The sequence below is a fragment of the Amia ocellicauda genome, chromosome 3, assembly GCF_036373705.1.
Source record: "Amia ocellicauda isolate fAmiCal2 chromosome 3, fAmiCal2.hap1, whole genome shotgun sequence".
Classification (NCBI taxonomy): Eukaryota; Metazoa; Chordata; class Actinopteri; order Amiiformes; family Amiidae; genus Amia; species Amia ocellicauda.
The window spans coordinates 54188158-54211026 of NC_089852.1; the positions used below are offsets into that span (position 1 = coordinate 54188158).

The 22869-nt window shown below is 40.5% G+C and overlaps 1 protein-coding gene across 3 annotated transcripts; it reads right to left on the minus strand.

The window, feature by feature from the left end:
• Positions 1-362: 362 nt before the first annotated feature.
• diabloa (diablo, IAP-binding mitochondrial protein a) lies at positions 363-21496 on the minus strand. Of its 3 annotated transcripts, none has more exons than XM_066699935.1 (6): positions 21419-21496; positions 20768-20888; positions 19382-19507; positions 13994-14104; positions 10766-10862; positions 363-1607 (listed from the first exon to the last, which is right to left on the minus strand). In XM_066699935.1, exons 1-6 carry the CDS (start codon positions 21460-21462, stop codon positions 1390-1392), a joined length of 717 nt encoding a protein of 238 aa, XP_066556032.1. In that variant the 5' UTR covers positions 21463-21496; the 3' UTR covers positions 363-1389. The 3 variants fall into 3 exon arrangements, with proteins under 3 accessions (XP_066556032.1, XP_066556031.1, XP_066556033.1); XM_066699934.1 differs by lacking the exon at positions 21419-21496 and adding an exon at positions 21025-21393; XM_066699936.1 differs by lacking the exons at positions 13994-14104; positions 21419-21496 and adding an exon at positions 21025-21398.
• Positions 21497-22869: the final 1373 nt, after the last annotated feature.

Below are 22869 nucleotides of genomic sequence, written 5' to 3' on the forward strand. Positions count from 1 at the left end.
AAATCCTCATTTGATCCTTGACAATAAACTCATACAATGAAAATCAATAAGTATCTAAATTATTTCACAATAAAAAGCATTTTAGATTGTAATGTTGTCATTCTACTATAGTGGAATGCTGTACTGTAGGATCAGGGGCTTTATTTTTGTGTGCAGTTAAGTAGTTCAAGAATTCTGCATGAGATATTCTTGCAGTACCTTTGTATTTTGCATTGTATGCAATAAACAAAACTAAATTATCCTTTTTTATTCATAAATACTTTCACACTGTAGTTCTTGTATTTTAGAACAATTAAAATCAGTGAAAAGTGCAGTATTTCAGGAAGTGTTTTGTGTGTGGGACAAAGAAAACAAATCCAGACTTCATAATATACCCATTTATAAAAATAAAATCAGACATCAGAAATATTATTCATGGATGCAACTTATTGAACTAGACCACCACAAAATAACTTTAAACTGCAAGATTATATATTAAAACAATAATACAATCTAGACTAAACTGGGGGAAATGACCAACAGATCTGTATGTATTTGATTTCACAGGTAACACTTTTTAATGCTCATAGGGGAGATAGTGTTCGAAAGCGACCTTTAACCTAGATAGTTTATTCCTGTAACCCCAAAAACCAAAGATAATATGTTGCAGCATTATCATCCTCTGATTTATAGTGAAAAGCTGTCACACTAAGACTACATCTAACTAATGTAATTGTTTGGCAATTGCTGTTATGAACATTTCAAAAATCATTCCCTGCATACATCATTACTAGAATAATTAAACAAACAATTACACCCTAAAATTACATACATATTAGACCAGTGCTGCTGCTAGTGTAAGTCAGCTTTATCCTCTCCATGGAATGTATTATTATGGATGAAACTTCACAAGCATAATTGAATACTCTTCTTCCCCAGGTGACTTAATTATAAATAGCTAGTGTGCCCAGACAGCAATGTGAGGTCAACTCTATTAAACCCTTTAGAATTTACTTCCAGCTTTGCAATAAAAAAGCATAATTAATTATGTCATGTCAAATTTTAAGATCTTAGTAAAGGAGATAAGCTTTAGGTACACTGGGCACAACTGTGTAACTTAGGGAGAGTAATGTTATAGATTGACATTGGGTGCCACCACAAGAGACAGTTTAAATAAATAAATACAAAAAAATTGGGTATTATGATAAACTTATTTTCTCTTGAGGTTCTCCATCACTTTAAGTGATAATTCCAAACCTTGCTCTCTTCAAACAAGAGGCACACCAGCTAAGCTGTGGTTGCTCGTGTTCGAAATTAAGTGGCTGTAAGTCAAGAGATGAAAAAAATTAAAATCTGATGCCCCATAAACCAGACCACCTTTTTCAACAAATGTAACATCAAGTCAAGCATTTAGTCTTCTCGTAGGTATGCGTCAGGGACTTCTTCCTCCACAATCACATCTTCCCCAGCCTTCTCAGATGTGGCATATTCTGCAGTTCTCTTGATCTCTTCTACCTTCACCTCTGCCAGCTTCATCTCAGCTTCCAAAGACAGCCGCCTCACGTCCTCTACCTGTGCCTGGGCCAGCTGGATGTTGGTGCGTGCTGTGACAGATGCCTGGTCAGCTCCTGGAACATAAGTCAAGACTGCTTTGTGTGGTGCCTGCAGTGGTGAAGGCAGACACACAGGATCTATTCAGGTGCATTATGATTTTGTAAAAATGAGGCTATGGAACTATAATAAAATAAATGCAAGTAAGCCTCCCAATTTACAGTAGCTTTAATCTTTCCTGGCTTTATAAGCTGCCATTTTCTATAAGTTAAAATAATGTCCTAAATAAACTGTTTTACTTCATCTGTAAATTCTTCAAAGAGCCTGAAGCCCTTATCACTTCACAAGTATCTTTACGTTACTCAATTACATTCAGAAAGATAGTGTTGTCTATTTAATTTTCATACATGCATTAAACACCCTTATGGCATTTGAAAAGACCAGATAGCAAAAAAGTTATACTGTAGTTCACCTAGAACCACTGAAGGCGTCCGATTTACAGGTTCATTTAAAACAATAGTAGATCACATATGTAGTACAGTATTTCATTGTATTATTTGATGCATCAGTCAGGACCTTCCACCAATGTATTTAACTGATAGGATGTGTCTACAACATGAATGAAACTGTGGATGCAGCGATGTATGGCGTTTTAGACTGATAATTACTGTGAAATCTGGGTAGACGGCACAGAGGTTCATGCGTTTTACTATGTAGCCTATATTGCAGCCATCAAAGCTGTATTATTTGCAATACAATCCCAATCTTACAGACATTGTGATTTCATTATTTTCAGGAAATGTACATGCAATAACTTAAAAAATACAGAAAACTATAGGCTAGTAGGCAACAGCAGGTATATGAACACTTTACATTATTTGATAACATGGGTTTACAGCACAACATTTCCATTTATGTAGTTATAATACTGTTATGTCTGTACAATACAGTTCTGTCCAATTGTTTATTTTCCATGGTTTGTTTGCATATAAATGCTTTTCATGTCTACAAGCAGCATAAACATTTATATTCAACCTTATGTTACTTATTTGTACAAGTCTGTATGATCACAATATAAAAATACAGACATATATAAGTAGGCTATTGTCTAAGTTACATAGATACTTTTCTGCTACATTATTTGCATTTGTATTTGTACTTTATGTATTATGTCTGAATATAGAGTAATTTCTGTTCAAATACCCATTTATTTAAATTCAGATGCTTTGTGTGACATGGCTGGATAAAACTACTACAGTCTCATCAATTGGTACATTCATTATAATTTGTTTTTAATACTGCCATCAAATTTACAGTTCCTGGTAGTTCTAGTTAAGTCTACAACTTCAGTGGTTCTACGGTTAAGTTTGAAATGGATCATGCTGCTTTCAAATGGGAATATTTTTTCCATCTCTACACAAGACCATGCAAACCTCCCTGCCTCCAGCCTTCAACAAGCTCTACCCTAAAAAGGGTGAGGTTGCTAAGCTAGTGCAACCAGTCTGAGTGTTGAAGAAAAATATGCCCAGAAGACACGCAACACTTAGCACAATCACTGAACCAGCACAGGAAGACGGCGCTTTACTGAAATATCAGTTTCAAAGAGTGCTTAATTAGAAAAATACATGTTTTGTTCAATTCTTCAGGCTACAATCATGGACAACTTATTTTTATTTTATTTTATATCATCCCTCATCTTATACAGAGAAACTGCATAAATAGGCCTACTACTTTTGGAAAACAGGGGGGAAATATATTTTTAAGTATTATTTGCAATTACTTACTATTATGTAATTTGGTCTACAAAAGAGTGAAGTGGCAGTACCGTTAGTTCAAAATCAAAAACATTGCTTAGTGAGAATCACAATTCTCACAATGGAGTTTATAATCTGTGTAGCATTCTCTCTGTGCAACTGAAAACAAACCAGCATTCCCCTTTGCATTTTTTTGCAATGAGGTTTTATCTTTCAAGTTCAAACTAAAGGAGATTTTGTACCGTATGTGTACACAATTGTCAAAGAAAGGTGGAAATTCCAATGCAATCATTATATTTACTTCACACCTTCTTTATCATCAATATTCAGGCTAACCCATTGCAAATATGTATATCTCTACAGAAATGTCATGTTTGCAGACAGAGGTACAAAACAAGGATTTAAAAAAAGAGTGTAAGCAAGCTTCTGAGATTAAAATGACAGGAGGTATGAAGTGGGCACATGTTTATCCAATTAGTATTATTCATGCTTGTGTTATTAAAGCATCTGAACAGGAAGAACTGCATACAGATACTGATCTCACAGCGGAAAGGAGTCATGTTGCAAAGTCATTTCAAGCCTCTCAATTCCCTTTAGTTATTTTTCAAGGTTCATATTTTATAGGCTGAAGTATTTGCTGGATATGTTAGTCTGAACTAATTGCCTTTCCAATTTCCTGTCTGTGTTATGGTTCTGTATCTTTTCATGGTGGATCAAAGGGCATTCTATCTGATGTCAATCACGAACTGTAACATATCAGCGATTTTCAGACAATCTTCTCTTCAATAGATTTCTGTAGTAAGACTATGAATAAAACTGTTGTTAAATTAAAAGAAATACAAGATGATGAGTAAGGCTCAGCATATCCTATATATATACATATACAAATAAAGAGATAATTACATACATATATACACACACATATATATGTATATACATATACATATACATTATATATATATATATATATATATATATATATATATATATATATATATATATACACACACATACACACACACACACACACACACACATACATATATACATACATACATACATACATACATATACACACACCCTCACACACTAGGGCTAGCACCAAAGAGTTGAATAGTTGACTAATTACAGATGTTGTTGACCTCAGCGGACTAACCAGAAATGTCCATTGACAATATTTGCTAAGTGGCAGATGTGATGTCAACATCAAAAGAAGCGCAGATTTTCATAGTTCTGCACAGATCTGCAGAATTCCACCTATTCAAAGTGACCCTGGTTGAATGTGGATTTAAAAGAAAAAGCAAGACAAAGCTGAAGCACAATTCACACTTCATCAGAAAGTGGTAAAATACAATCAAAGCACATCCTGTATGCATGCACACCACAGGAAAACATTGCTTCAACCGGTCAGCTTAAAGTCAAACAAGTGGTACTGCATTTCGGTAAGTGACACCAAAAAACGGCAGTCAAAAAGGTTTATGGATTTTCAAAGTGTCCAATAAATTACATAGGCTAAGTAAACACGAAATTACATGTTGTGAAAGATGTACGTCAAGTTTCAGTAATTCATGCACAGCGATTTCAGGAGCTTATCCATTCTTTGAACCACAATTCCATCCCACGTTAGCCTCCTCTTACCTGTATTGCTCACAGGTTCGGTGTATGTCTATGATTTTATGCATTTTAAACCTTTTAAATTCTTTGTATTTAGATTGATAAAAAAATAAAATAAATTCATCCCACAGAACCCACGCCGAGGTCCCAGGTGCTAAATAGTGTAATTGCATACTGGTGCATTGATGTTTTGTGTATGGTTCATGACAATTCCAGCAATATAATATTGTATTTCATATATGAAAGCCTTCGACTTGTTACCCAAAAAAACAACTTATGCTGATATGCTTATGCTTTTTTTTTTTTTTTTTAATGTATTTTATTATTTTCCATAGAGAGCTATGCAATTGCAGATGCACATTAGTTGCTTTCTGTAAGGCCAGCCAGAGATGGCGTAACGGCAGTTACGAGCCGGTGGGTCAGCTCCAGCGATAACAGAATGGCGGTGACGAGCTCGAGGCTGAGCTCCAAAGACCGTAGGACAACAGTGATGAGCTAGTGAGAGAGCTCCAGGGACCATGGAGTGGCGGTGAATAGCCGCTGGGACAGGCAGCTTCCACGACGGGGAGAAAGGCCCAGAAGCTGCAGGATGGCCGTGACGAGACCCCAAGACAGGCAGCTTCCACGCCGTAGAGAAAGGCCCAGAAGCCGCAGGATGGCTGTGACAGGCAGCTTCCATGTCGGCAAGAGAGGCCCAGAAGCCGCTGGAGCCAGGTGAGTCGAGCTGCGTAACTTTAAGAGGGACTCTGAGCACATTGAACAATTAAGTGGCTGGAGCGACTAAATTAAAGATGATGGAACTTAGGGAATGTCTGGGTGAAAATGCGTGGGAGGTGGAGGAGCATGCTTTGTATGGACAAGCAGTGATACAGTGCATCCAGAAAGTATCTGGAAAGTTTTCACAGCGCTTCACTTTTTCCACATTTTGTTGTGTTACAGCCTTATTCCAAAATTGATTAAATTCATTATTTTCCTCAAAATTCTACAAACAATATCCCATAATGACAACGTAAAAAAAGTTTGTTTGAAATCTTTGCAAATTTATTAAAAATAAACAAAAAAAGCACATGTACATAAGTATTCACAGCCTTTGCTCAATACTTTGTTGAAGCACCTTTGGCACCAATTACAGCCTCAGGTCTTTTGGAGTATGATGCTACAAGCTTGGCACACCTATTTTTGGGCAGTTTCTCCCATTCTTCTTTGCAGGACCTCTCAAGCTGCATCACGTTGGACGGGGAGCGTCGCTGCACAGCCATTTTCAGATCTCTCCAGAGATGTTCAATCGGGTTCAAGTCTAGGCTCTGGCTGGGCCACTCAAGGACATTCACAGAGTTGTCCTGTAGCCACTCCTTTGTTATCTTGGCAGTGTGCTTAGGGTCGTTGTCCTGTTGGAAGATGAACCTTCACTCCAGTCTGAGGTCCAGAGTGCTCTGGAGCAGGTTTTCATCAAGGATGTCTCTGTACATTGCTGCATTCATCTTTCCCTCGATCCTGAATAGTCTCCCAGTTCCTGCCGCTGAAAAACATCCCCACAGCATGATGCTGCCACCACCATGCTTCACTGTAGGGATAGTATTGGCCAGGTGATGAGCGGTGCCTGGTTTCCACCAGACATGAGTTCAATCTATGTTTCATCAGACCAGAGAATTTTGTTTCTCATGGTCTGAGAGTCCTTCAGATGCCTTTTGGCAAACTCCAGACGGGATGTCATGTGCCTTTTACTGAGGAGTGGCTTCCATCTGGCCACTCTACCATACAGGCCTGATTGGTGGAGTGCTGCAGAGATGGTTGTTCTTCTGGAAGGTTCTCCTCTCTCCACAGAGACACGCTGGAGCTCTGTCAGAGTGACCATCGGGTTCTTGGTCACCTCCCTGACTAAGCCCCTTCTCTCCTGATCGCTCAGTTTGGCCAGGCGGACAGCTCTAGGAAGAGTCCTGGTGGTTCCAAACTTCTTCCATTTACGGATGATGGAGGCCACTGTGCTCATGGACCTTCAATGCTGCAGAAATGTTTCTGTACCCTTCCCCAGATCTGTGCCTCGATACACTTCTGTCTCGAAGGTCTACAGACAATTCCTTGGACTTCATGGCTTGGTTAGCGCTCTGACATGCACTGTTAACTGTGGGACCTTATATAGACAGGTGTGTGCCTTTCCAAATCATGTCCAATCAACTGAATTTACCACAGGTGGACTCCAATCAAGTTGTAGAAACATCTCAAGGATGATCAGTGGAAACAGGATGCACCTGAGCTCAATTTTGAGTGTCATGGCAAAGGCTGTGAATACTTATGTACATGTGCTTTTTTTGTTTTTTATTTTTAATAAATTTGCAAAGATTTCAAACAAACTTCTTTCACGTAGTCATTATGGGGTATTGTTTGTAGAATTTTTAGGAAAATATTGATTTTAATCCATTTTGGAATAAGGCTGTAACATAACAAAATGTGGAAAAAGTGAAGCGCTGTGAAAACTTTCCAGATGCACTGTATATGGGACTATGATGGCGTGCTTAGAGGACATGCATCAAGACAGGACCCAGCATGGCTGCGATGCGGAGCAGCGAGACGGCAACAGCGAGGAGGTCTGGCAAGAGGAAGAACTCAGCCAGGAGAACAATGTCAGGGGCAACCGCAACAACCAGGCCGCGATAGAGAGGCCCCGCCAGAAGAGGCCTCAACTAAGCCTACAAGACCTGCGGAGTTACCCTACATGCACACTGCCTGCTCGCTCAACTCGCAAGTCGCTCAAGTCGCTGGCACGCTGTGCTAAGCCCTGCACTGTGTGCACACTGCCCGCTCACCGGGGGCGTGTCTTATTTTTAAACTAGTGAGTAGAAAAGAGAAGGCACTTCAATATTCAGAGCACATCTGCCTCCCATTGGTTGTCACCGAACTCCATCTGTGCACTCGCTGCTAATTTGCATAAAGTTGAACTTTGCTCCCTCTCCACTGTCGCTGTCGCCGGGAGATTTTGTCTCCAAGTGTAGCCCCGCCCCCTGTCGCCGGAAGTCGCCATCTCTCATTGGAAATGAATGGGAGCGAGTCGCTCTATCGCGCTAGCGAGCAGGCAGTGTGAACGCATCTTTGTTGGTGACCAAAAGTGGTGTGACGACGTTGTCGACGCGACGCCGGAAGACGAAGAACGGAAGCACGGCCATCTTGTCGAGAGTGTAAACAAGACGACCTCCAGAGCTCCTCAGGAGATAGGGATGGCGTGCGCAGCCCACATACAGTGCTGAGAGCAGACAGGTGCTGTCCGACTAAAAGCACCACCCCAGCAGTGGAGGGTGGTCGCCTGTGCGCGACATTCTAAGTCACCTGGGAAAGAGTTGCTCTTCTGTTTTTCCTTACATATCACAGTAATGCACGAGCATCATGGTCATTGAATGTGCTCTTTCGACTACAATTTTCAACCCTATTTACTGATGTCTTTCCCATAGATCTAAATGCAGATGTAACTTTAGTCAATGTTCCTATTGAAACACTAGCCAGTTGAGCAGTCTTTGTGACTGAAGATCCTGCCATTCGTGCCCCAATAATGACCCCTCTTTCAAAGTCACTTAGATCCTTTCCTCTTGCCATCCTGATCCAAAATCAAGGTCAACTGGGCCTGCTCAGCATTTTTATACAAGCCACAGAGCATGATAGGATGTTAATTGCTTAATTGTATCATGCAGTACACCTGTTTGGAGGCATCTGCATTCATTATTCATTATGTTCCTCTACTCATTTATTCAGGTATTTCCTTTAATTTTTCACCCGTCTGTATGTGTATGTGTGTATGTATAATCCTTATACTTATATAGCGCTATCTAAGAGCGCTTTTCCACCGACAAAGAGCCAGTGCTGGAGCCGGAGCCGATGCTCGGCCTGGGAACCAGCTGATCTTTTTGTGAACCGGCCCGCTTTTCCACCGGTTTTGGAACCGAACGCTGACGTCACTGAATGTGGGCGTTCCCAAGCACGGAGTAGAAGTGAGAAACGCATGGCTACTGTCTGGGCCGTAATTTGCATATTCAACGCTGATTGGCTGCCGGTCTGTCAGTTGGTCTGTCTGCGTCAGAATCCGTTCCACCATTCAAGTCAATGGGATTTTTGGGGGTTTTAATCGATCATATCTCAATAAATATCGATCCCAGCCGCACAAAAAGCACAAGCAAGTTGAACGGTATCATAATGAACCTCTGTGTGAAGCTTGGTGTCTGTACGTTAAGAATTGTAGGAGGAGTAGCAGTCCGGACGAACGGAAGAATAATAATAAAGCTTTTGTAAGAGAACAAGACTCTGCATGTTTTCACATGCAGACTAATAATAATATACACACACAGCAAGCCACTGCTCTTTATTTTGTATTTGCTGTAATGAATGCACAGGTGTGTTCCCGAGCGCAGAGCGGCAGTTTGAATGTGGTTTATTCTCAAAACAACGTTGTTTTCAAAATTAACCCAGCTTATAAACACTTAAACTCATATATACAAATCCCCAGAATGTTCTTTTTAAAATACAAAAAACATACAAATGTTAACAAATAACTGTTCAAGAGATATCAGTTTTTCCAAGGAGCGCCCCCGTCTAGAATCTTGTCTTAATTACATGGCAAAACAACGAAAACAAAACTAACGAAATTGGTCGGTCAAGTTTGAATAAATATAAAAATATCTTCAAATGTACTTATTATTGTTGTCGTTATTACTGCCAGTAATATTTAAATCATAACAATAATAATAAAGTGTACATTGCCTACTATGCATTGATTGTAAACACGTGTGTTTGAAAACATCTCGGAATACTACTTCTGTGTATTGCTTAATCTTAACGTTTTTCTTTTTGTATCGATTCTGTAAAAAGGGGATTCTGACATTTAGGTTGACCATCTGAAATTAACTAGAAACAACTTAAATCTGTACCTTCACCCCCTCGCATTTACATTCTCATGATAAACTTTTGCCTCCACCTCTTCCAAATCACCGTCATAACTGTCTAAAATACTGAACAATGTGCCCAAATAAAAGTTTACAATACAAAAAACAAAATTGCTTAATTAAGTTTTAATCGGTCTCAGAAGCAGTTAAATGTTCAAAAAACATACCTCATTTGACTTCCTTAAAAGCACTCTCATTTAGTGAGCACTTTTAGCTTGCAGCCATTCTCCCCCCCCCCCCCCCAGTAACTTCTGCCTGCTTTTTTCCTGTTGCCCCCCATTCACACTAGCTTTGAATAATGCCGGATAATTGCCAGCAAGGATGCATTCACACAGAAAACAGAGATTGCCGGCAAGAGCACTGTAGCCATGTATTTTTTTGTTTTGTTTGTTTTTTGACTTTTTGATTGGTTAATACTCACAACTAACCTCTCTGCTATTGGTTAATACAGTTCATTGCTAAGCAGAATGGTCCAATAAAAACCTTTTAAAGGCTAAATTGGGGGTGGAAGTTTGGGCCGAAAATCACACCTCTAGTCGTCTAGCAACACACCTGTGCGGGCCGAAAATCGACCCTGTATTCCTCTGAGGGTTAAATCCATGCAGATTCAGATGCAGATTAAGTGTATTTAGTTAGTTCAGGGTAACTGACTCAGATGGACTTTAAGCTTGCTTTGAGCAACAGAAAGAGAGGAAAAAAGTGGTATTGTATTTTGAATTGGGTGAGCCCTCAATGCATGTGTATAGTTCAACTCAACCAACCTGTCTGAATCATCATCAGGACTATAAAAGAGGTTTGTTGCTTGATACAAATTGAATCAACTTAAGTACTGCAATGGTTTCAAAAAATAAAAATATTGTACATAAACAAATATATATTTATTCAGAATCTCCATAATTTCACACGTGAAAGTATCTTCCTTAAGATCTAAAACAAGCCTACCTGCATTATATGCCGCCTCAGCCGCCAGCTCTGACAGATTGACCGCGTTCATCCAGTTTGATTGGAAGCGCTTACAGTTGTCCAGTTTGTCATTCATCTGCACAGAGAGGGAAGGAATAGAGTTCTAGAACACCTCTATTACATCAAAGCACTTCAGTAGCACAAAAAATATATTTTCATAAAACAAATATACACTCACCTAAAGGATTATTAGGAACACCAACCTAATACTGTGTTTGACCCCCTTTCGCCTTCAGAACTGCCTTAATTCTACGTGGCATTGATTCAACAAGGTGCTGAAAGCAATCTTTAGAAATGTTGGCCCATATTGATAGGATAGCATCTTGCAGTTGATGGAGATTTGTGGGATGCACATCCAGGGCACGAAGCTCCCGTTCCACCACATCCCAAAGATGCTCTATTGGGTTGAGATCTGGTGACTGTGGGGGCCAGTTTAGTACAGTGAACTCATTGTCATGTTCAAGAAACCAATTTGAAATGATTCGACCTTTGTGACATGATGCATTATCCTGCTGGAAGTAGCCATCAGAGGATGGGTACATGGTGGTCATAAAGGGATGGACATGGTCAGAAACAATGCTCAGGTAGGCCGTGGCATTTAAACGATGCCCAATTGGCACTAAGGGGCCTAAAGTGTGCCAAGAAAACATCCCCCACACCATTACACCACCACCACCAGCCTGCACAGTGGTAACAAGGCATGATGGATCCATGTTCTCATTCTGTTTACGCCAAATTCTGACATCTGAATGTCTCAACAGAAATCGAGACTCATCAGACCAGGCAACATTTTTCCAGTCTTCAACTGTCCAATGTTGTTGAGCTTGTGCAAATTGTAGCCTCTTTTTCCTATTTGTAGTGGAGATGAGTGGTACCCGGTGGGGTCTTCTGCTGTTGTAGCCCATCCGCCTCAAGATTGTACGTGTTGTGGCTTCACAAATGCTTTGCTGCATAACCTGGTTGTAACGAGTGGTTATTTCAGTCAAAGTTGCTCTTCTAACAACTTGAATCAGTCGGCCCATTCTCCTCTGACCTCTAGCATCAACAAGGCATTTTCGCCCACAGGACTGCCGCATACTGGATGTTTTTCCCTTTTCACACCATTCTTTGTAAACCCTAGAAATGGTTGTGCGTGAAAATCCCAGTAACTGAGCAGATTGTGAAATACTCAGAGCGGCCCGTCTGGCACCAACAACCATGCCACGCTCAAAATTGCTTAAATCACCTTTCTTTCCCATTCAGACATTCTGTTTGGAGTTCAGGAGATTGTCTTGACCAGGACCACACCCCTAAATGCATTGAAGCAACTGCCATGTGATTGGTTGGTTAGATAATTGCATTCATGAGAAATTGAACAGGTGTTCCTAATAATCCTTTAGGTGAGTGTATATAAAAAAAATGGATCTAGGTTCTAGAACTGATCTGTGGCCAAGAACTGAACAAGCAGCGGCATAAAGAAACTGAGAAATTAAGAACATAAAATAACAATTTATCCTCATACAAGACGATCTCTTAAAGGGTCTAACACACTCTAGACCAGAGATGGCAAACCTGTAGCACGCAGAGCCGTACAGCTTGTCACGCGACTTGTCACGCAAGTGAGCGACTGTCTGTATTATTATTATTATTTTAGTTTATTGCCAGCCCGCCCCTCAATTGTCTAAACTGATTGGCACTTTAGAAAACCAGTCAGTATATTTGGCAATGACAGCACAGCCCCCAAGTAATTGAGCAGCGCTCACGTTATTTTCCGAATATTCATGTTTTAGGTCGGGCTCTTTGTGTGCAGATTATCGTAGTTAAGCGTAGAACTGCAGAATTCTTCTCTCCCATTGGTGGAGCTCCGCAGATCCGCGCAGAACTGCTAAAATCTGCACATCACAAACGAGATGTTAATGTTATGATGACCGTTTATGCTGCGGTGTGGCACTCTGGCAGCAGAAGGAAGATGACAGAAACTGTAAGTCTGTCCTGTTGTGATTAATTGTGGACAGCAATGGATGTGTTTGTTGAACACACGGGGAAGAACCATTTTGTTAACGGTTATCTCCTGTATCAAATGGAGAAATGGCCACAATCATTCATATTTAACACTCCGACCATTTAAAAACTTCATAAAGTTGTTAAAAGAAAGCTGTAAATTCTCAAAAATAAATTATGCCTTTGATTTGTAGAGTACATTTGTGCACACTCATACTCACGGTAGATTGATACCACTGCATTATTTTTTTCTTAAAACATAAGTGCCACACAATGTATATTAATCTACCAGCTTTGGTTGTTTTACAAATTTTAAAAGCAGTAGATATTAAGTAAATATACGTTGAAAAAAAAACAAAGGTGTACCGGTAATGACTGAGTGCAAGTGCAAACAAAACAAAACAAAACAAAACAATATAGGTTACTAATGCAGCCAAATGAACAAACTTCTACATCTTGTATGTAACGGCAGGGCAAATGGGAGAATCTGTGGGACTTTGTTTTGAGGGTAGACTGTGATTTAAAGGTTTTTTTTAAATTAACTTTAGCATTATAATCCTCAAACTTAATGCGTGTTGAAATGTGATTCATGCATTTTACTGCACTGTAGCAATACTGCAACATTTAAATGATGTATTCTTTGTATGATGCACTTTATTCTTTAATGTTTGAATGAGGATTAAAGATTCTCATTTTCCAAAGTAAACGGGGACATATTAAAAAAATAATCAAGCTAGTGAAGTGGTATTACTATAGTGAAGTGCTTTTCTATATTTGCAAATTCACAATAATCTGTGAGCAAAAATGGAACCTGCATATTTATAATCTTTTTTGGGAAGAAAATGTGCCTTGCTTCATTCAGCTTCATATTCTGCAGCAGACTCCCATTAGCAGACTGGAGCTGCACTTGCATTCCAGACTACAGAGGGATATGGGTGGAGGTTCAAGGTGGTGGTGGTGGTGGAAGCGTTGTTCTATCTGTCCATGGCTTTTAGATTTTTCTGTATTGTGGTTTGTTTTGTTAGCATGCTTGCTTAATTACTTAATTACAACCAATAAATATATATATTGATTAAAAAAAAAAAATGCTGTTTAGCCCCTGTATATACTTTCATATCCCTAATTTATCATTGGCACCCATTGGCACTTAGGAAAGTATACAAACCAGACTTTGGGCACTCCAGCCAAAAAAGGCTCACCATCCCTGCTCTAGACTCTAGCTCATACCTCCACACGAGCACCAATAATAACTTGCCAAATGGCATCCTCCTCTGCAGGGGTGAGCTTGCCGATAGCACTGTTGTATCGCTTCTGCAGGGCAATCAGCGTGTGCACTGCCTGAAGAGACAAATGACACTAGGTCAATGATGAAAAAGGGAGAATCTGGATCCATCAACACACGGGGATCTGGAATTATCATGGATAGTTAGTGGCATAGGATTCAATGAAAAGCCATACAAAATAGCACGTATATACATGTAAATTGAACCATGACACGGTACAGGTCAGGGTTGTTCTTTGAGAATCGCAGGTAGGTCAGCATTTTGATTTGGTGTAGTCCTTAGACTGGCAAGAAGTTGATCAGAAATACTAAAATGAAGAAGCAGGAACAAATATTTTTTTAATGCCAGATTTATTTTGCTTTCAATTTAATTTGGGCTAAGTTAAATATATTTACTTACTTACACAGACAGCATATTCATATTTGAAAATCTTTGTTTTTAATTGTCATGTTATCCACCTATAAAAACTATTTCAAAGCCAATTGGCTACACACCTTCCATTTATTTATGGTGATTGGCATTCTTTGTGTGACTGTTCTGGATTATTTTGACAGTGTAACTAGATCTAACCATGTCCTGGAAAAAACACACATGTCCTGTGTTTTGGAGTTTCTTTTCAATGCTTGAAACAATATAAACCTTTCCATTTTAAATCAAGAATAACCACAGCAGGGTTATTGGCACAACACACAAAGCTTCCCTAGCTAAAACCGAACAATAGCCATAATATATTAATTATGATAATGTGTTTTGACACTTGAATCCATAAATCACAAAAATGAACATGAACTTTATTCTACATGTAGTATCCTGGGTTTCTAAAAGTCTGATATTGGGGGAAAAATATTTAAATAAACCATCTACTCAATTTTATTTTAACATCAGTGTTATGTGCCCAAATGTTATGAGTGCAAATAAATGCAACATTTTAATTCAATACCAATAACTGCTTGTAGAGGCTGGGGCTAAAAGGGTTAACTAGTTTCGATTTCTAAAAATCCTCCTGTTTAAGGAAGTTAAAGATGTGGATTGCTGTGTGAATAACTATGATCTTACCACCCTGTCCTTATCTATACTTAATGTTGTCTGTACTTGACGTGCTTTATATAAAAATAGGAAGACTTAATAATAATAATAATAATTATTATTCCCAATATTTGTATTTCTTGGCAGACGCCCTTATCCAGGGCGACTTACAACATAAGTGCAAAACAAAGTGCAAAAATACAGTTAAGTAAAGGCATCAACATTACAAATTCAATTAAAATAATCCATACACAGATAAAAGTTGGATTCAAAACTGCTTCATCCAGTACAGGGTCAAGGTCACGGGTCACGCAGCAAGCACAGGGCACAAGGCAGGGTACACCCGTGGATGGTATTCCGGTCCATCACAGGGCAGTGTGCATACAACACAGAGCAATTTACAAGAGCCAATCAACCTAAGCAGCATGTCTTTATGATCTAGGAGGAAACCAGAGCACCCAGAGAAAAACCATGCGCACGCAGGGTGAATATGCAAACTCCAAAGAGACAGATAGATACTCAAGGCCAGAATCGAGGTGGTGTGAAGCAGTAGCATTACCACTGCGCCACCATGCCACTCACTAAATATATATATTGTTGCCGTGTGAGAGGCAAGGCTGTGGTCAGGGCGGGTCTTTCTACTGTGTGTTTCAAGACCAGACCTCGCCTACATACAACCCTGTTACAATTGGTGGAGAATGGGCCGAAACTCCAAAGCCAAACAACAAAGGCAGGCACACAAAATGGCGGCGGTGGAAAACACAGTGGAGATTGGTGCTGACTAGTTGTTTAATCACAGCTCTCCACTGTGGCTGCAGACCAAAGGCCTAAAACACCTGCACCGAACCACTTGCTCCTTACTGTTGGAGTTTCTGTACCTGTCTGTTCCTGACAAAATGGAAGTTATCCAAGGAGGTCAGTCTGACATGAAGACAGCTGTGCAGGAGTTGCTGGATTTCATGGAGAAATGGAGCCAGCAACAGCAGGAGGACTTGGCCATGCAGCCAGAGGAGGCAAAGCTCTCACCGGTGCCCCGCTTCCAGCCTGAAGGAGAAGAGGAAGTGCCTCTTCAACTGCAGTCTTCCCCAACCACTGATTGCAAGGTCTGTCCGGTGTGCCTTGCAGGGGAAGAGTGGTGTTTCCAGGTTGGACAACCTGGGCATGTTTCCCCTGACAGAGAGGAATACTGGGAAGGGGGAAGGGCATTACCAGTAGAATGCTGTCTGGAGCCTGAGGAGGAAGACGAGGAGCCTCCGTCTGTCCCAGAGCTGGAGACAGAGCAGGAGACGTCACTGACGTCCTGCATTGTGGAGGAGGTCGAGCTTCTCTCCCTCTCCACCCCAGAGAGAGGGGTGGAGTTAAACGCCTTCCCTGAGCCTGAAGACGAGGTGGAGTTTTCCTCCCTTGCAGAGCTGCAATGGAAGGAACTGGTGCCTTGGCAAAAGACACCAGAAGATGAGGGACTGCTTCGTCCACCATGGCCAGGACAAGAGGAAGACCGGCCAGGGAGAGAGGAAGAAGAGGACCTGCTGTGGCTAGAGCAAGAGAGCCTCTGGCCGTGTCTGCTGCCGGAGCCACAGAGGGTCGAGGTGTTCCTGCCGCCGGAGCCACAGAGGGCCGAGGTGTTCCTGCCGCCGGAGCCACAGAGGGCGAAACCCGAGTATCCAGTGTTCAAGAGGGAGGAGCCCGAGTGTTCAGAACCCCGGAGGGACGAACCCGAGTCTCCCGTGTCAGAGAGGGAGGAGCCCGATTGTCCAGAGCCCCGGAGGGAGGAGCCCGATTGTCCAGAGCCCTGGAGGGAGGAGCCCGAGTATCCTGAAGATGAGGAAGAGATACTGCCTTCCTCGTCCCACTCCAAAGATGAGTGTCCGCCACCATACCTGGTGGAAGAGTATCCGCCACTGTGTCTGGCAGAAGAGAGTCTGCCCCTGAGTACTGAGGAGCTACCAGGAGATGACTTCAGGAGGGAGTCACCATCTGTCTCCTCAGAGGCCACACCAGAACAGGAGGTGCCTACAATCCAGGAGAAGGCGAGAAGGCATCACCTGTTGTTCCCTGCACTGAATCAGAGGGGAAGAATATACCAGGCCCTGAATCTGGAGAGCGGCCGGAGAAGCCTGAGCAGCCGCAAAAGGAACAGCTGCCGCAGACGCTGCAGTTAACTCAGTCGGAATCCTGGAAGACAGAGGAGTCACAGCAACCGAAGGGTGAGACTCTTGTGCTTGCTCCATCAGGTCTCCTGGACAACCAGAGTTCCTGTCCTCGACCTGAGTTCCTGGCTGCAGCAAAGGAGATGGAGACACCTCAGCGTGCCCAGGACCCACTGTGTCTCCAGGCTGGAGCAGAGACTGCAGGGGAGCCAAGTGATGCTGTGGCAGCAGAGAGGTCTCCGCCAGACAAACCTGGTTCCTGGAGGGATCAGGGAGCAACAGGGGAGCCACCTTCATGGCAGTCCACCCCGAGGACCAGATGGGTGCGATACGGAGAAGGACAGGACATGGGGGAATGGCACATCCACCGCGAGTATGACAAAGCAGATGGAGACCCCATCTGGCTCTTCGGCCCTCCCGCCCGCCCCTTGTTTCTTTTGGAGGGGGGCTCGGCCGTGGTATGGCCATCATCGTGTGTGCCCCTGGCTTCACTCTTGAGGGGGAGGCTATGTGGCAGTGTGAGAGGCAAGGCTGTGGTCAGGGCAGGTCTTTCAGTGGAGGAGAATACAAAACCTCTCCTCCAAGACTCCAAACCCCAGAAGCCAGCAGGGCTCCTGATGGCCATAGCCCCGCCGACCACTTCCCCTATAAAAGGAAGTGGGAAGCGAACCAGTGTGTGCATGCTTGGTTGGGGTAGCAAGGTGCACAGGAGGGTGAGAAGACAACGGCGAGAGGCGAGAGGTTGGAAGAGCAGGAAAAAGAAGGGTAAAGCTCACAGTTGACTGATTCACTGGCTTATGACCCTTTTTCTGGACCATTCTCCCTCTTGAACCCCGGACTGTCTGACAACCCCCCACCGGTAACGAACTGTGACTACGAACCTGCCTTAGCCCTTTATGCTTCTGTCTGCCCGGTGTTCGGCTCTACCGACCTGGGCATTTACTGTTATTGTTAGTGTATGTTTTATAGTTAGGGATTGTTTACTTTTAGTTAGTGCTCGGACAGAGCTAGGTTTTGTTTTGCTTTTTGACACTGTGCCTGCCATTAAGGGAAGCAATAAAACGACAGCAAGCCTGTTTTGTACCCTCTGCCTGCCTCCCTACTGTGCGTTTCAAGACCAGACCCCGCCTACATACAGCCCTTTCTTGTGACGGGCCCCCCAACCCGTTACATATATCTTTTTTTTTTTTTTTCCTGAATTCTGTTTATGGAAGTTAAAGATTGCTAACATTAAAAACTTAAATTGACCAAACAAAATATCTGCTCTTGTTCATATCAAGCACAAGTTGTGTCTGGGGAGCCAATTAAAGTTAGTCTGTTTACATTGTGTAGACTAGTGCAAGAAAAGTTTCAAGATGATCAAGACAGTGGGAAGCCATTAGTTTATTTCGCTCTATAACACCCCACAAAAAAGAAAGCAGTGCAATAAAGATATAAAATTTGCTTTGGTTTATATACATTATCTATTAAAATATATATTAAAAACTGCCATAGTTTATCATATTTATGACCTGAATGTATACATATGGCAGTAGCCTATATTTCATAAAGGCTGATATGAAAATCAAAACAAAAAAAGTTTGTAGGTATTCAAATAAATTAAATTTAAAATGTTTTTTTTTCTTTATGTAAGTTAATGTTAAAGTTATGTAAGTTTTAGCCACATTGCTCCTCCTTTCCACCTCAAACCTACTATGTATAGGGAGGCAATCCAGGGTTATTTATATTCTGCATATATGCAATCCCCAAGTTTCCATACATTTGTTTTAACTTGGCTAAAACACTATTGCTGACAAAACACAATGAAACAATTACTTTTAAAATCATGAAAGTAAAAATTTCAGTTTAAGAAACTCCCTCTAAACAGTCAAATAATAGTTTTATGCAGCACTAATTGAGACACCCTCAATTACATAAAATCTAAATAGTAACCTACTGCATCAGTTGTGTTTTTAAATCTTACTACAGAGAGCAAGAACAGTATTACAGTTTAAAAAACAAATGCTGAAAAAAATGATGCTACAACAGTATCCTTGCTTATATAACATGACTAATTTATTATTCCTGAAAATGTCATTGGTTCCTGAATGACACACCCTCCTTCATTTCCCTCTAATCAATAGATCAGGTGTTCATAAAAAAAAAAACAGCCTTACCTTAGCGTACTGTGTCAGGGCATCTACTAGAGCCAGGGTGGTTTGGGAGAGGTAAGTGTTGGCACCATCGGTTACAAGGGAAGAGGCCCGCTTGATCAGAGTTTCATGAGAGAGAGACTCTGCATGCTATATTGGGACACAAACAAAAAGACGGATTACAACCAGTGATCATGGTTACCTGGTTTTGTATACATTACTGACTCCCAAGAATCCCAAGCCAAAGCAATCAGGGGTGTAACCAGTTCCCCACTTCATAAACGATTACATGTCAAAGACTGGTAGTTATTTTAAGCCCAAACTAATGAAAAACAGCTCTTTTTAAATGTATTAACTATTTAGTAGGGCAAGCAAGGACATATTGAGTAACACCAATGTATTTACTGTTGTTTGATCTTTGGCACTGTCCCTGTGTGTCATGCTACGGTGATAGAATCTGATGCCAATACACTGAAGCTGCTCTGCAACTGACGTATTTAAGGTTTAAACCACCCCTTCAGGGTCACAAAAACAATTCTTGCAAAAGAGCGGACTGTGTTTGATTAAATACAAATCAAATTATTTTTCAGTAAAAACCTTCCTAGAAAACAGACATAGGGGTAGGGAGATTTCTCCCTTACAAATTGAGAACACATATTAGAACACACCAGGTGTTGCACACAAAACATTTCAAATTAGACAGTTGGACATTTCTTTGAATTATCTTTGGGAATATTATGTAGGCATATTTATAATATGAAATTTGACAATTTCACAGTTGTTGCAGTATTCTTTGATTTTCCAGGAGCACTTGATTTTATTAATCACACACAACTAGTTGAAATAAATGTGCATGTATTGGAGTCTTGTATGACAGGTTGGTGAATTTATCCATATGTATTATGAATAAAAGTGTTTCAAATTATTTTTCATTACATTTATCTCAGCGACACCAATGAATACCTAAAGCGGTTTGATCCAGAACTTACTGTTACCATGACTGCTAGTGTATATAAAGCAAAACGGAAGCTTTTTTTTGGTTCTTTATGGACTTGTTCAAACTGAAAATAGTACAAAGTCCACGTGTCCACGCAAAACATAACAAGTAGAGTGCAGAATGTCTAATGTCCATGGAACAGCAAACACTTTTTAAACACAAGATATATTTGAAAAAGCATTTCCTTAGGGCAAATCTGCCATTCATAGCAGCTCGGTAACAAAACAAATTCCCTCAAGTAATAATTACATAACCTTGTTTTGGACAACATTCTTCACACCCCTTCTAAAATATACTTTTTCATCTTGTTGTTTCATAAGAAAACATAACTAATTCTAAAAACTTGGAGCATTTGTTACAAATGCGTTGATGCAAAAGACCAAAACACAACTACAATATTAACATTTCTCCACCTGCGAAAAAGGTACTGCACAGAGGCCTCCACCTGCCCCAAAAGACAAGCAGTTACTTTTCACCAGCACGGGAAACCTTGCGAGCCGCTGTCTGCTGGCGATGATCACACTCCATGAGCACCTGTAAACAAAAAGACAAACTGCGATGACAATCATATACAGCGCGGATGGGAAAACCTGGGCTGTGGGTGTTTCGTGTCTCTATTCGAGGTCTTTTGTACATCTCCTAAATCAAAACCTACTTCTGATATACTCACCAACCCTTCAGAGCGTGAATAACAGCTAACACACGTTGACATAACCTAAAATATAATGCATTACTCCATCTTCTTCTCTGGATATGCAAGCTATATTGTTTTACTATACTTGCAGTTCTTAATACATTAAAATTGTACATTTATGATTACATAAAACACACAATGTATTATATCAATATCATATTGTGCTGTAAAACTGATGCTTTTTACTTTACTACACTAAAACTAAAAGTTGGTTGGTCTTTTTTACTAGTAAGACATACTAATCGAAACATACATTCGGTGAACAAGTATTTCTAAAAACATAAGCACTGTCCTGCACTTATAATTATATACTGAGGCTATCGGTCCCTGCAATTATATCCGCGGCAGAACACAAGAGAATGGTCTGTACCTAAACAAGCCGATAGACATAACACCCCTTCTGAACGCCGCCATTTTGCTCTCAAGTCACAGGAAGTCTGTCCGTTTATGAATACCTTTCCCTGTCATACGGAAACAATGGTGCTACATATTTGCACCCGTTATTATTAAGCTACATTGTTAACCACATCCACACTTATGTATTTAGCTTTCAGATTTTTATCCATTACATTTAAATTGATTTACTATGATTTACATTACATTACTATGATTTCATTCAATTCCTTATGTGGGAACAACGGAGATGGTGATAGTATAAAAATATATTTTCTGTATATTTTATTTTGCAGTTTTATCACTTAATCATTGTAAATGCAGTAATACAAGTTTCAACTGCATTATTATTACTTGATTCTTAGCAAACACCCATGATACAATTTATCAATAGTTTTACATTTGGCATTTACGGAACAATCTAGGTAAAGTACCTTGCTCACCTGCGATTGAACCCACGACCCTCCGTGCTAGAGTCCAGAGCCCACAGCCCTACCACTACTCCTCTTGTGAAGACATATGCAGTGACATACCTGTATGATATAAACACCAAAACTTACATTTTAAAACTAAAACAGAATACACACACATATGCAAAAGTTATGTTTACCTTTGCAGAGGAAATCAGTGCAGATGGATATGTTATTGATTAAATCAAAAGGGTAAATGGGATGGAGTGCATATAAGGTACGCTGTTGAAAGGAAACCTTTCAGATTGCCAGTGCTCAAATGGTTCTGAAACCTAGTCACGAAAGCCAAAAAATATACAGAAAATGCAAACAAAGTAAAAAAGTATGGAAAGATGTATGCTTGGTTAGAAATCAAACAGAGAACAAAGACAAATAATTGAAAGAGTAGAAGTGCTAAAATGACAACAAAAGAACATATAAGCAATAGAATGTATCCAAAGAGAATAAAATAAGGCAAAAGGAACACATAAAAGATTAAATTAAATCAGAAGCTTTGGTGGCATGACCTGGAACAGACATGCTGTACATATCTTGGGGAAGCCATTGCCAGTAATTGTTTAAATGCATCAATAGTTCCCGCATTCTATGGTGTTCCTATTTGTATTTAATGTTAGCACAGATTTTCTTTTGATTGCTAGTTTATCATGTGGTTAGGTCCATAAATATTTGGACAGTGACACAATTGTCATCATTTTGGCTCTGTATGTCACCACAATGGATTTGAAAGGAAACAATCAAGTGCTTTAAGTGTATCTTTAATTTGAGGGTAGTTACATCCAAATTGGGTGAACAATGTAGGAATTATACCCATTTTTATATGTGGTCCCCCCAATTTTAGGGTCTCAGAAGTAATTTGGACAAACAAACAATCATTAATTAAATTAGTTTCAATACTTGGTTGCAAATCCTTTGCAGTCAATAACTGTCTAGAACCCACAGACATCACCAGATGCTGGGT

What these genes read in the sequence shown, in the direction of transcription:
- diabloa (XM_066699934.1), bottom strand. Translation starts at nt 21,164, where the DNA reads ATGTACAATTTTAATGTATTAAGAACTGCAAGTATAGTAAAACAATAT. An exon ending in GTGCAGTACCTTTTTCGCAG is followed by an intron (nt 19,508 to 20,767) that starts GTGGAGAAATGT and finishes GTCCCAATATAG; the next exon opens with CATGCAGAGTCTCTCTCTCA. An exon ending in CCCTGACACAGTACGCTAAG is followed by an intron (nt 14,105 to 19,381) that starts GTAAGGCTGTTT and finishes TTGTCTCTTCAG; the next exon opens with GCAGTGCACACGCTGATTGC.